The sequence below is a fragment of the Gobio gobio genome, assembly GCF_949357685.1.
Source record: "Gobio gobio genome assembly, chromosome: 16".
Classification (NCBI taxonomy): domain Eukaryota; kingdom Metazoa; phylum Chordata; class Actinopteri; order Cypriniformes; family Gobionidae; genus Gobio; species Gobio gobio.
Window position 1 is genome coordinate 43,441,371 of NC_137109.1, and position 14,742 is coordinate 43,456,112.

At 37.5% G+C, this 14,742-nt stretch overlaps 1 protein-coding gene across 2 annotated transcripts; it reads right to left on the bottom strand.

Annotated features, from left to right (window-relative positions):
• Positions 1–536: 536 nt before the first annotated feature.
• On the bottom strand, positions 537–14,609 carry ube2d2l (ubiquitin-conjugating enzyme E2D 2, like). Of its 2 annotated transcripts, XM_079838584.1 has the most exons (8): positions 14,155–14,606; positions 5,614–5,677; positions 5,493–5,524; positions 5,271–5,348; positions 4,979–5,084; positions 4,745–4,838; positions 2,700–2,756; positions 537–1,430 (listed from the first exon to the last, which is right to left on the bottom strand). In XM_079838584.1, the coding sequence occupies exons 1-7, from the start codon at positions 14,176–14,178 to the stop codon at positions 2,708–2,710; spliced, it is 447 nt and encodes a 148-aa protein (XP_079694710.1). In that variant the 5' UTR covers positions 14,179–14,606; the 3' UTR covers positions 537–1,430; positions 2,700–2,707. The 2 variants fall into 2 exon arrangements, with proteins under 2 accessions (XP_079694710.1, XP_079694711.1); XM_079838585.1 differs by lacking the exon at positions 2,700–2,756 and having other exon boundaries at positions 14,155–14,609.
• Positions 14,610–14,742: the final 133 nt, after the last annotated feature.

Consider the following 14,742-nt stretch of genomic DNA (forward strand, 5'->3'; position numbering starts at 1 on the left):
ATGGTAGACAATGGTTGCTCTATCTGCTTGGTTACAAACATTCTTCAAAATATCTTCTTTTGTGTTGAGCTTAAACTTGAGGGTGAGTAAATGATGACAATTTTCATTTTTGGGGGAATCCCTTTAAACCATCCATGTTCAGTAAATAAATACTTTGGACCTGGGAATGCAGGTTTCTGCAGGATTTTTTTAAATAAGTGCCTTAAAAAACTCAATAAATTGCGCTTTTTGAACACGTTGACCGCTCTACACATGTCCATATATAAAGTCAATGGTGTTAGTTAGCTGCTCTTCACCTCACAACTGGGGTCCCTCCTTCAGAGAACTAATTATAGTCCAGCAGTTGTTGAGAGATCTCAATTGAACGATAGGTCATGCATGTTAGCAACATGGTCGAACAACTAGAGTATCAAATTCCGTCCATTCGCGTAACATTATTGTCCCAGATATTGAATACAGTGAACTGAATAAAGTGCAATTGGTGCAACGTTCTCAAACGGACTCCTCTCAGTGGTACCGCAGAAGGAAACACAAAATGATAGTTTAGCAACTTTATTGAGCAAACAAAATGAACAGCTAGTAGAGCTATTAGTTGATCAGTCATCCGTTGAGAGCTTCCAATCACATATATTCAGTGCAATGAGAGAACAGTGTTTAGGAGGATAGACAAACTAATAGCTCCCCATTCTAAAAACATCAAAAAGAGGAGAGAAAAGGAGTAACAAAATAAGTTCTCAGACTCTAAGAGTGGACATGTATTTGCTTAACATCGTCTGCAGATATTCATTTTTGGCAGACCACAGACCAATTACTTTAGTTGTTCCATTAACATGCAAAATATATATTTTCCGTAACTGCTGATACAATGACGTGACTGATTTGGTAAGAAACAGTCAGATATAAGCAAGAATATATTTCACAGACCATAGTTCTTCTCATTGCTATTGTAAAAGCATATAAAAACATGAAGGCCAACCGCGCAAAAGATCGACTTTGAGGTACGCTGGCACCTGCGGAATCCTTGTTTCTTTTTCTGAAATAGCACCTCTAGCCAGTGGCGTGAGTCAGAAGCGTTCGATGGTTTCACCTTAGTTATGTTTTTTTCTTTTCTTATCTCAATAAAAAAGGTCTGAGCTCGTAGTTAAAACATGCTTCTTTGACACGAGCATTTTCTGAACATAAAAGTTGGTGATCTTTGCAATATCGTGGTCTTTTTTTACAGCATGTGAATGAAGGTTGAAAGGGGTCAAAATAACCAAGCAGAACTGATATCGTCTGAATACATGGGGAAATGTCAATTCATTGAGGGGGAAGAAAAAAAAATAAAGTTGTTCAATTTTTTTTCTCCAGCTATACTGCAGATTGGTCTGATGTTCCTCGGGTATCACATGGCGTACTTTTGAGTCCATTCCCGAGCTATTCTGTTGTACCTGTGCAAGAGAAAGAAAGAGAAATGAAGTGTGGCATTGGCGCAGACGCTGTTGCAGAGGCACGGTCACACACACGCTGTGTAAGCGGTGCGTCTGCCAACTCGGCTCAGGCCAACATAAACACACAGAGTGCAGAAACAGCTCAAGGTCAAACACAGTGGCATCTTCGCCGTGTCTACACTGCAACTCTAAACATTACTTCTATTATTTACTTTGATGCTAGCCTGAACTGTTTACCTCAACCAAACCTTTTGTCATCAAACCTATGATAAAACCAGACATATTTAGATCTGATTTTTATATGCATGGCCTTTGAAAAGTAAACATTTAAAAATGTGAATGGGCTGTAACTGGCTGGTTTGTATGAGAAAAAAACTAAATTCAATGAAATGAATCACAATCAAAATAATAACGCATAAAAAAAGTCAGAAATCGTCAACATTCAAAGTGAGTTAGATTCACAAATGTATTTTTCTTTATCTTGTTGTATGCGTGTCTGTGTGTATACACACATCTATCCATCCATCCATGGTATATGCGCACACACACACACACACACACACACACACACACACAATATATTACAAATCACTCCCATTTATATGCAAACATTTCCCATGCATCATGTTCATTTCAGTAGCAAGAAAACAAATTCATTTTCAAAATAAAATGACATTTTTACCAGTCATACACTACCGTTCAAAAGTTTGGGGTTGGAATTCTCTTATGCTCATAAGGCTGCATTTATTTAATGAAAAATACAGTAAAAACTGTAATATTTTGAAATATTACTATAATTTAAGAGTACTGTTTCTATTTAAATATATTTAAAAATGTAATTTGTAAATAAATGTACATTTTTAAATGTCAAAGCTGAATTTTCAGCATAATTAGTCCAGTCTTCAGTGTCACATGATCATTCTAATATGATTTGCAGCATTTTTTGTAGCATTCTCTCATGAGTAGAACATTTAAAAGAACATTTACTTACTTAAATTATTTTTTTTGTTGTCTTCTTTTATCGATTTAGAGCGTCCTTGCTGAATAAAAGGTCATTTCTTTTTAAAAACAAAATATCTTACTGAACCAAAATTTTTGACCGGTAGCGTATGTGTCTAATGTGTAATATGATTTTCTTTTTGAAAAGCAACATCCAGTTATGAACACCATCAATAACATTAGCACTGTACTGCACAATGGTGACGTCCAGAGATTAGTAAGCCTTTTTCATGCTCACACAAACACACTTTCCCACGATACCTTGCTCACCTTAAGCCCTATAACATGGCATATTTCTCTGTCCATTCCCTGGCTAGTTTATTATACCTGAGAGGAGAAATCAAACTATTTACACTATCTAAAAGTAGGGGTGTGATGATACACTTAGCGCACAAGACGATACACGATATTGGGCTCACAAGAACGAGATCATATTTTAACAGTTGTTTTTTTAAATGCTGAAATATGTGACTGGAAAAATTATCTTTTATTCGACTGAAAGTAACAAAATGCAAAACAATGCAGGTGCATTTTGAAATATTTAAACTAATCATCTTTTATAAACTCCACAGGGTTTTATAAATACAGACGTCCCAAAATTTGAGCTTGATAGGAGAGTTGGTGAAAATTACTTTGTTAATGTTTCATATCGTCAAATTGACAGTAACAAATTACATGAATCACGTAAATGATACATCTTCAATTCAAAATAGCAAAATTAGACAAAAGTTTCTGTGAGTTCTTTACCAGTTATATCGTTTTACAGCGGTCAAATATTAAACGTTTAGTTTAGCTACTTGCATCTTACTTTGCACTTATGACCGTTAACTGAAGCATCACGCTGTGATTCGCGCTCAGCCGGCTGTGAACAAAGCCCGCCTACTTTGATTTGATTGATCATCTCAAACATCTTGACATTGGAGCGCGGTGTTAGACCACTGAAGCAGCTCAGATGAAAAGGTCGGTTGTCTTGGCGATGTACGAAATCTTTGCAGCGCCAAAGTAGAGTTAACATTAGGCAAGTATTTTACAACCTTTATTATATACACTTCGGAAAAATACAGAGGTCCGGACCTCAATGGTAGGTAGGGTACAGCCCTGTATGCAAGCACTGTAAATTTTTGCCACAAATTCAATTCCGTCATGCTGATATTGCGAGATTCTTTTCAACCTCGCAAGAGCTTGTGGCATGAGACCTGACATGAGATCGTCTCTAATCTTTAATATCAAAAAGGTATCTCTTATTTTTTACACCAGCTAAAGACCAAACAGCCTGGATTAAAGGTGCAGTGTGTAATATTTATGAGGATCTATTGACAGAAACGCAATATAATATACATAATGTTTTCAGTGGTGTATAAAGACGTTACATAAGGAACCGTGATGTTATTACCTTAAGGCCTGTACACTCCGGGACGAATATCGTGCGTGCTTATCGCCAGCGTTTTTCGGCGCATATTGAGTGTTCACACCGAAGCGATTTTCACTGGCGATACGCCGAGTGCAAATTCAGTAGATGGCGCTCCCGGTACACAAGGTAGTGCTGCGCCACTTTACACTTCTGACACTCGCTTGTCACACAGAAGAAGAAGAGACTTGCTTGCAAAAACCATTCGCACACTTTTTTTCTAACTGGCAAGCAGCATTAGCAGCTCATCTTCTTTGTGTACGTTCTTCTTCTTCGTCGTATCAATGTGTGCTCTGCAAGACCGTTTTGTGCTTGAGCGCCACCAAGTTGTGTTTTACTTTAACTGCAGCAGCTCCAGGCACGTGAACAAAAGTGCCGATCTCGATCTCATTGGTCGGCCAGTTTTTAACTCGCCGTGTCAAAACCAAAAAAACGAACCTAAGGTTTTTTTTTTAAATGACGCTTTTACGCCTGGCGTTTTGCGAGTTGGTGTGAACACTCACACTGGCGCCCTTTGTTCAGTCACGAGGCGTTAAGCATACGCGAAAATCATCCCGGTGTGAACAGGCCTTTAGAATTAAAGTTAGCCATTTCTATCTACATACACCAGGGCTCCCCTTACAGTGAAGTCCCCATTTTGCGCCGCCATGTTTCTACAGTAGCCCTAAACGGACAAACTGCTCTACAGAGCGCCAACTACTCTTTGCCGTCTCAGACGACGACATCTTTGTCCTGTGTCGGCCACCGTAGCTTCTCTATGTCCTCCGAAAAGGAAGGGGTAAGCGGTGGGCGGTTGCAATTCCGCTAAAATTTACACAGTGCACCTTTAAACTGTAAAAATGCTTTTTTTAAAGATTTAATTTTGAACATATTAATGATAAGGCTTAAGACAAACAAATACACTTACTTTTCATTGTCTGTTTTATAGATACGTGCTATCTCTGGCACTAATGGATCATCTGGGTTTGGATCACATAACAGTGAGCAGATGGACAATAGAACTGCAACAGAAAGAGAACGGTTGGCACACGGTATAAACAATATTAATGCATATCTCGCCCATCCAATAAAATGACTCTTAAGAAAAAAGGATTACATTAAGGTCAATGATTTTGTTCTCTGTTATTTTGTATTGGCTCACCTTTAGAGATAGTTAACGCAGGAGACCACTGCGACCTTAGAATATCCAAACAGATGCTGCCATTACTGTTAATATTTGGGTGATAAATTCTTGTGGTGAACGCAACCTGCAAATGAGAGGGTGAAACAGACGATCAGACAGCATACATTTCAAACATACCAACTGATATTTTACTGTAGATCTCTAGAATGTGACCGTGTGCAAAATACTGCTAAAAATGCCACAATCTTGTTAAAATCTATTCTTTAGAGACCGATTAAACCTGTAGGTTGTTTAAATACTTGATTCTTGCCTTAGGTGGTTTGAAAGGGTAGTCTGTAGGAAAATGAATGGTCAAGAAAAACACCCCCCCCTGATATGGACTGTCATTCTGTAAAGAAACAAAGAAAAAACAACAGAGTTACACGATTCCTTTAGTGAATTCAGTGCTATAACAATACAGACACTGCATGCAAATAAATGCCACAATCAATCATTAATATGCATATGCAAATAAGGACATATATCCACTTACAGGTCCCATAATTGTTGCTTGCCAGTGAAACACTGCAAATAAAGAGCGAGAAACGTCTCATTACAGTGAGCTCTGTGATATGCTCGGAGACAGGTAATGAAAACAGAGCAAAATAACTCACAGTCATCTCCAACCGGTCCTGCGGAGCATTGCGCTGGGGGGTCCCGGCCCAGATCAGTCAGCTCCTAAAGACAAAGAGGATGCATCAGTATTGAACAGTATGGTGGTTAAAAATGAAAAATCTTCTTGAATAACCAATAAACTGCTTGGTTTTAAGCAATAAATGCAAGCAATAAGACACTGTGCAAACTCTCAATGAAGTTGAACAGATGGTTCATAAATGTTAAGTATGTATAATAATTTAGTTAAAAAAACAAAACGTTCTCTTTTTTATTATTCCGGGTATCAACTACGTCATCTTCCATCCATCCATACAGTTTCTATACATTTCTAAACACTTTCCATTGCTCCCAGGTTCCATGTCACTTATGATAAATAAATGCTCATATTTTTAATTATACAAATTATTGATAGCATTATATAAAGCTAGTTGACATAAAATTACCTTTGGAAGCTAACATGTCCTGCAGCATGCTATAATGAATCTTAAACATTTATAACTACATAGAACGTGTCAAAAAAATGTCAATTTCATCTCTTATGCAGTAGGGCTATTTAAAAATTGGATAATCTTCTTGAATAATCAATAAACAGCTTGGTTTAAAGCAATACATGTAAGCAATATATAAGACACACACTGTGCAAACGTTTAGTGGGTGTCAAGGAAGTTGCACAGCTGGTTTATAATGTTATGTATAATAATTGAGCTAATTTACAAATAAAAATGTAAGTCTTATGCCACTATCAGGACAAGTAAGGCATGAGACCAGATATAATGTACCATGCTCTAATGGATAGTCTTTTGTAATGTACTGAATGAGCAATCTGATCTTGATTCCAAGTACATTATCTGTCATTGTGCCAGTTAACTGGTTCTATTTAAATTCACATTTAGCCACTTAAACAGCTGAAATCTAAAATGTCTCTGTAGGAGTCCTTTCATTTGAATCCAGATGCATTCCTCATCCAGACGGATAACGCAATTAATGAACTGTCACAACTATACGCTCTTCTGCCCCCAAGGCCCAAACTGTTGACCCTGGAGAACAATCAGAGCAGAGACTCATGTGTCATCAGGATTAGATAGGAACCGTGGACAGATTATCCTTTAAATTCACATGCTCTCAACCTTCACTGATGTGAACACTGACAGATTTCTCAACTCTTGACAAAACAGACAGGAAATGACGGTCCTGTTGTCTTCTTAATGCAACTTTACAAAGAACATCAGAAGTTGATTGAGCAAAATGTTCTTTTGGTTTCCTCACAGTCACCTAAAAGTCACAAACTCCAGCAAAAAAGGATCACTTCAAACCGTTTTAATTTTAGCCTCAGAATATGGTTCATATTCAGAGAAATCTGCTGCAATGTATGTATGTATGCCCTTGTACTTAGTTAATATACTTGTGAATCATGTGATTTCAAGCACAACATGCTCCTGGATCAACATCTTTGTTGATCCTGGAACAACATTACAATCAACCAATCAGATTCGAGGGACAAGTTTCCAGTTTAAGTCAAGTTTAGGCTTGCGATCAGGGTTAGGTGCTTCTACATCAGTGTTATTCACCTAGCATTTCCCTCTGATTTTATGGATAAGTTATGGCAAAATAACTTATCCATAAAGTTATGTCTTACCCCTTTTCCACCAAGGCAGTGCTGGTGCTGGTTCGGAGCCAGAGCCTGAACCAGGAAAAGTGGTTCTTAAAGGTGCACTATGTAACTTTTCCGTCAATCATGTTCATGGATGTGATTATTAACGTTACTGTAGTATGAAGCAGAGCAGGGCCGAGTGTTGTGGAGCTGAGCAAGGCCGCTGGAACGATTGTTAAGAAGATGAACGCAACACATGCCTCGTGAGCAGCAGGACTTTTATTATGACACAGTTGCCGGCGCCACTTCCGCTTTTCCGGTCATGAGTATGAGGTAACGCAGCTCTGTTGATCATATTAGAAACATCTGAGTGTGTTGAAAATTAAGTTAGGACGTTACTCTGTGTGTTCACTCGGCGGCTGCTATGACACTTGTTCACACTGCAGTGAGAGTAGGATTGGGTACCGAAACCCGGTGCCATATTATATAACCGGTATGTACCGGACCGAATCAGAACGCAGATTTCGGTTCCTCATTTCGGTGCCAAAATTCAAACGTGCTTTCGCGCTTTGGCTGAGCCAGAGACAGACGCTCAGCGCTGGTCACATCACAACTCATGACTATTCAGTGTTTTCAACCACATCATGTTTATTTCAGGTTTCAGACATTTAAATGCTCATAAGTAGGCTACTAGCAAAAAACACACACTGATGTCTATGAAAGCGGCAATGACAATCCTTTCAGACGGTTATAATTTGACTTACGTTACATGTTTTATTCACATGAGATACATGCACATTATACAGTAACTATATAGTTTACTCAATTCTTCTTCCAGTTCACTGGTCACTTACTTTCATGTATTTCGTGAGACGAGAATGAACTCAAGTGTTGTAAATCCGACAGATCCGATTCTGAGGCGCAAACTAACATGGCGCCGCTCATTGCGTTTTATAGATCAACTAACACACATTCACTCACACATTTGAACATCAGATAGTTCGTGACACAGTTAAGTAGTATGTGAATATTTTGAATTTTTAAAAAAAACAAAATAAACCCGATACAGCTGAGCTGTCAGCGCTATTGCGGCTGCTGTGTGTCATGTGAGAAACAAGACGCGTCGCCAAGGAAACATTAAGGCGATGCGTTCTAAAATATTTAGCCAGAGAATATGAACATATTTCAAAATAAAGCTGAAGCTTGAAGCTGGTTTGTAGCATACCAAGAATACAGACTAGACGACTGCTGTTATTACTGTAACTGTTATTTAGAGTTATATTAGGCTTGTTGTAGTTGGGTTAGGTGGCTTAGGTTTTACTGTGAATTTGTACATAAGTCAATAATAATTTGTAAATAAGTAAATTGTGTTTTGTATATATTTATATTCATACATTTAAGTATACATTAAACTTTTAATAAATGGTTCAATTTAAATAAAAAATAAATAAATAAAAAGCCATTTAATGTCATCCACCTCGTTTTGTGGCCTTTTTTTTTTTTTTGTATTGGTTCAGGCACCGGTACCGTTTTAAAAGTATCGGTTTGGCACCGGAATCGAAAAAAACCCAAACGATACCCAACCCTAAGTGAGAGTAAAGCGTTTCTGCAAAATAAAACTGGAAACCGAGGGTAACGCAGATATGACGCCATTGACAGGCGACTCCCTCACACGTCCCAGTTCCTTGGTTTAAATAGCAATTTCTCACAAATTTAAAAATAGTTGGAAACATTTGGAATATTGTAAGTACTCAACTGAACAAAAAACACTGGCCTAGTGGTTTTTGGATATTTTACTGAATCTTTAAGTAGCACCAAAACACTGCTGGTCTAAAAGTAAGAACCGCGTGCGTCAGGGGCTGGGGGCTGGGTTACCGTGACCAACAAGACGAACACAAATTTGTGACCACCATTTTTGAAATAGCAGCTAATCAAGCTAAAAGCTGCTCGATTGTAATCTCCGTCTATACAAATGACGGCGAGCTGCACGAATGCGTTGGATTCGCTGTGTTTTAATGCCGATGTAGGATCATAAAGCCATGTGCATCAATAGTAACGCAATGTTCCCCATTGTTGATGGAAGGCTTGTTCGATATGCATCGTGCTGCGCAGACTGAGTGCCATATGACATCAAAGTGCTTTTGAATCGCACATGCTGTATTTTGATATCATACGCTGATCGTCTGCGCAGCGCCAATGCATCTCGAACAAGCCTGGTGTGTTTGTGTTTCCCGCTGCCTCTCTAGCATTGCTGAGAAAGATGAGACGTATACAGTGATGTAAGACCTGGCTCTGCAGTGGCTCTCTAGCCCGTGGAAAGGCAAAGCGGTTCTAAGAAGGCTCGTCAGTCGAACCAACTCCGAACCAGCACTAGCTCTAGCACCCGGTTCATTCTGGTGGAAAAGGGGTATCTTACTTGGCAAAATCACAGTGACCAGACCTGAAAATAAAGAGATCAGCCAGAAATCAATTTCTTAACGGGACATATAAAATCACAGTGTGGGATCTCAGCTGTCGTTAATGTCAGACTGTATGACAGTCAAGACACGTTAAAAATGTGCACATGAAAACTTGTCCAGTTTTACATCAACACATTCACGTTCAGTGATTGTGAGCTGCAGTACACATGGGACTGAAATGGTGGCTAACAAAGAAATCTTTAGCGTTAATTTTGATCATGGCTTGTCTTGAAAAACAAGTCAATTTGATGGTCGTCGTAGGAGAAGTCGTCTGACACTGACAGAATTTCGTTGGAGGTAAAATTTGAGCGCAACGGTCATTAATCGGCTGTCGGGGAACATGTCAAACTAACGACCAAAGAATAAAGATTTTAGCATAGGATCAGAGGAATCTTTTAGGATTTTCAAAATTTGTCTCAGATGACCAAATTGTGGCCAAAACCCACGCTGTCAATGCATTTGAATGGCTTAAGCGGATACACAACAGTTTTACTATACAGGTATTTGCAGCAATTTTTTATTACGTCAACCATATTTACAGGATCATTTTATTATGGAAAGTGATGGAGATGCAACATTGTTAACATTAATGTTAATGTTTTTTCTTGTATTTAGCCCTCAGGTATTCCTTACTAATTGGTCACACTCATACTCATTGGTGGTCAAATGTGACCATACACCTTAGCCATTTTTCAATTAAATAAATGTTCTATATTTTAGTTTAATAATATTTATTGAATATTTCGAGGATATATTTCGGTACTAAATAGTCCTACTATTTGTGCAATAATTATGGTCCATTAATGGCCACTTCAAATATGTTTTTTATTATTTATTTTACAATTAGTGTTGTAATTAAGGTTAGAATAGAGAATTCCAATGCAAAGAGGAAAATTAGAGTCATTTTGTGGCTGGAAAAATAATACTTTTCAATTGTAAAGCCATGGTTTATCCACTATAGGTGCATGTATGGCTCTTTAATAAATACACATGTAGTCTAGTTGCTCTTAAAAGTAATGCAGATCATAACTGCTTAGTTTTGCATTTGAATAAATATTTAGACATGATCAAAGACTAGATTTCTTTAAATAAGAAATTTAAAAAAGTTAATAAATTACATCCTAATATTTTTAATGATACTTATATAAGCACACACAAGTGAATATTAATGAATGCAAGCAAATATAATTTAACCCAAGAAAAGTTTAAAATAGTGCTAAAAAGGCAAACTTATTTTTCCTTATAAGTACAGAAGGCTATATACATCAAGATTAATTAAAAATTAAATCGATATTTGTATATATCGAAATCGATATTTATCGACTGATATGAAACACTTATATCGTGATACAGTTTCAGCCATATCGCCCAGCCCTATTGGAAAACATCACATTTTGACTAATTTTTAGCTCAAATTGTATCTTCACTTTATGAAGTAGGCCTTTATTAAAATCAAGATCTCAGAGACCCGTTTCGTGACAGAACCTTTTGAACAGATTTTTTTTTAATCAACTGGTTCACAAATAACATTGAATGATTAATTTGTGAAATCGACGGACATTTAGAGTTGTTAACAAAAACACCTGAAAATGTCTCAGATTCTCAGATTAAGTCTAGGTCAACATTTCAAGCTCTATCTTATTTGTCTGGCATTAGAAACCTCTTTTTTTTTTACAGTTTTGTAACTATTTGCTCATCAATCCATGCACTACTCTGCCTACACCGAGTACAAACACATTTTCTATCATGTATGCCTATGAAAGAAGATCGAGCCAATAGGAATAGGTATGCGCCCCAGGTGCAGCCCCGCCCCGATCTGCAGGCTGCAGCCAGGTGCACTTGGGAAAAACTATCGGTATGGATTTTTGCCGATAACCGATTGTTCCACCAATCATCTATCGGTACCGAATTATCACAAAACCGATGAATCGGTCGACCTCTAAGCCATGCATGTTTATTATCGTAATGTATGGTATTACCGTATACCGGCACATGTCTGTGTAACATTATATTAAATCCATGCATTAGTTCTTAATATAATAAACCTGCTGCTCATTAATGTTAATCAAGCACCAAAAGAAAAGAGGGAATCACTCAATGTTCTTGACTGAATAACTTTTGTAGCTTTAATAATACTACATTTATTTGTAATTAATACACTAAATTCAATTTCTGTATTATTTCTTACCCGGATGTTTCTATAAAATAGATGACAAATGCAATTTAATTAGTCTCTAATATTCTACCGTGTTATTTGCATCTTTGTTCTTATTTTCTTAATAATTTTTTTTTATTATATTGTGATTATTAATACAGTGATTATTATTAATAAAATAATTGGATGAAAAGATGCAGAGAGAATAGTTTTCAAATCAAATCGTGAGGCAAGTGAAGATTCACGCCTCTAATAAGGTGTAGTACACTTGCACTGGTTTAAGAAATAATGAAGAACGTTGGCATAATAAACTAGTCCTGTGATCTCTGGCCACACCTAGTAATTAAGACAACAAGGAAATAACAACCGTTCTAGATCTTTCGGTCTCTCTTTATGGGAAAATACAGTGACTATATAAACCACTTCTAAGAAAATAGCAAATTTCTGAGAATTCATGTATGAAGTGCAGGCAACCCTCTGGCAGTGCTTGCCTGTGCATGTGAGCATGTGACCATACAGGAAGTAGAGGTCAGAGGTTTCTTTGATGATGAGGGTGTCTGAGATGGAAACATCGAAACAAACACAGGTAGACTGTTTAGTTCATAATATTGTTGGCAGGTTGCACATCTCTGAATACAAAACCAGCTGACCGACATACAAATGCCTATGAGAAAATCAGTCACTCAGACTCGAGGGATTATGGGTAGAAATTAAAACCACAGACTGATATTGTTTTTTTTTTACCGATTTCATACCAACTAATTATTTCCTCCTACAACCAATTTGATTTATTATAAGAAAATTGAATGTGAATTCTTAGTCAAGATCAACCAAAATGCTGTATGAAGTATGAACTTGTTGAAACGTCTTGGCTGCAATGTGCAAAATAAACAACTTGGATCTGAGATTCTCTTCCGAGCTACTAATGAGGAACTTAACCAGTCTAAACTAGGAACTTACAGTCAGTGTCACAAACCTAATGAGAACAACAAGGTTGGAAGAGTTAAATCAATGCCATTCTTCGTAAATAACGTTTCAGCTTATTGTCAATTGACAGAATAATGCATGATCAACAAAAAAAATAATTCTCTGTCATCCTCAAAGCTGCCATGAGTGGTGGAAGTCAATGTACGACACCATTCAGCCAACCAATATAGGACAGTGTGAACATTAGCACTAACAGTGGCAGCTATTTTTACGCCTGCATACTTCAGATGAGGGTGTGGGGAATAAACTAGCCCTGCCATCACCTGTGAGATACATTGCTGGTATTTTCAACCGGTTGTCTGTGTGCCCACTTGGCATTTGCAGTCTTAAAATTCTCAGCTGAACTTCGAATATATCTGCCATAGTTTTTAATTTCCCTAGCCCCAAAAACTGCTTGATATGGGTACAACAAGCCACAGAAAGTGGGACCAACTAAGTATTTGGCTGTCTGCCCGCAAACAATCTGCTGTGTCAGTCTAAATCATAGAAGCTCTCAAAGTCAGCGAAACAGGTAAAAAGGATCCTTTCGCCAAGTTCAACAACTAATGTGCAACTACTTCACGCTGGTATGGGCTGGATATTTCTAACTGGAGTATTACGTGCTTGTAGTAGCCTTCCAGGAAGCACTTCTAGCAATGACGCAAAGTTATTGTTGTGTTTACCAAAATGAAAGAACGTCACTATTACAAGCGATAAGAATAACCCAAAGAACTATTAAGTAACCATTATATGCCCACAGGATTTACTCTAAACCAGTAAGGCAAATCCTATCCCAACCAGTACTTCTGTGGCAGAGATGATTCATAAATACTATTCACCTGAATGAGTTCCAGCATGAGAAATCACATAAGGTTGTGTTTATATGGATGTGATTCACTGAGGAAACACATCCACATAAAATCCCCGTTCTAACATCTGATTCCAGTATGTCCTCCTTTTTTGACCAGTATCTAATATGAGAAATGTCGTTATTTTAGCTTTAAACTATGTATTACAATGTGGCACTTGTCTTTATGGGTATTACATGTGAGATAGATAGATAGATAGATAGATAGATAGATAGATAGATAGATAGATAGATAGATAGATAGATAGATAGATAGATAATACAATGTCAGCATTCCTTTTGAGGAAACAATAATATAATAAACAACATTAAAATAATAATAATAATACAAATCGAAATATAAAAAATAATAAAAACAAAATCAGCCTACCTTCATAGCCAAGCCTGCTATCCTCATAGCATTTGTTAACATCTATCTTTCGAACATACATATCAAGCGTTCTAACACAACACGGGTTAAGGCAGTGAATTTAAAATTATTAACAAAATATAATAATTTACCTTGTGAATTCGTTTTAATGCCATTCTGTGTGTGTACTGGACTCCTGAGGCCGAGGAAAAAGGAGATTTATCCGGCTAGCTGCGGTTAGCTGTGCTCGCTAGCCAGACACTAAAGATCCAACAGAAACCCGACGAGACAGAAACGGAAACGAACAAAATAAGCCTTTAAAATGGACCAACGGAATCCCAGCTGTCCGACCGATAATAATCCTGACAAGAATTAAAGTTATATTTGAGTATGAACGGGAAGGCCTGTATTTCAATACTGAACACTTGTATAGGTATGTGTGTGTCTCCACCTCTCTCTCTCTCTCTCTCTCTCTCTCTCTCTCTCTCTCTCTCTCTCTCTCTCTCTCTCTCTCTCTCTCTCTCTCACACACACACACACACACACACACACACACAAAATGTCCTCTTTCTCACTCCCTCTATCTTTCCTGATGTCTATGCACAGCATCGGTTTACGGAAATGTTGTGTTAAAAGCTGGAAGTGACTAACAGAGAGGAAAAGACATTTTGAAAATGTCTTACAAAATATGAGGATTTGTGTCAGGGTTACTTTCTCTCTCTTCAGTGGTTGTGTCTCAA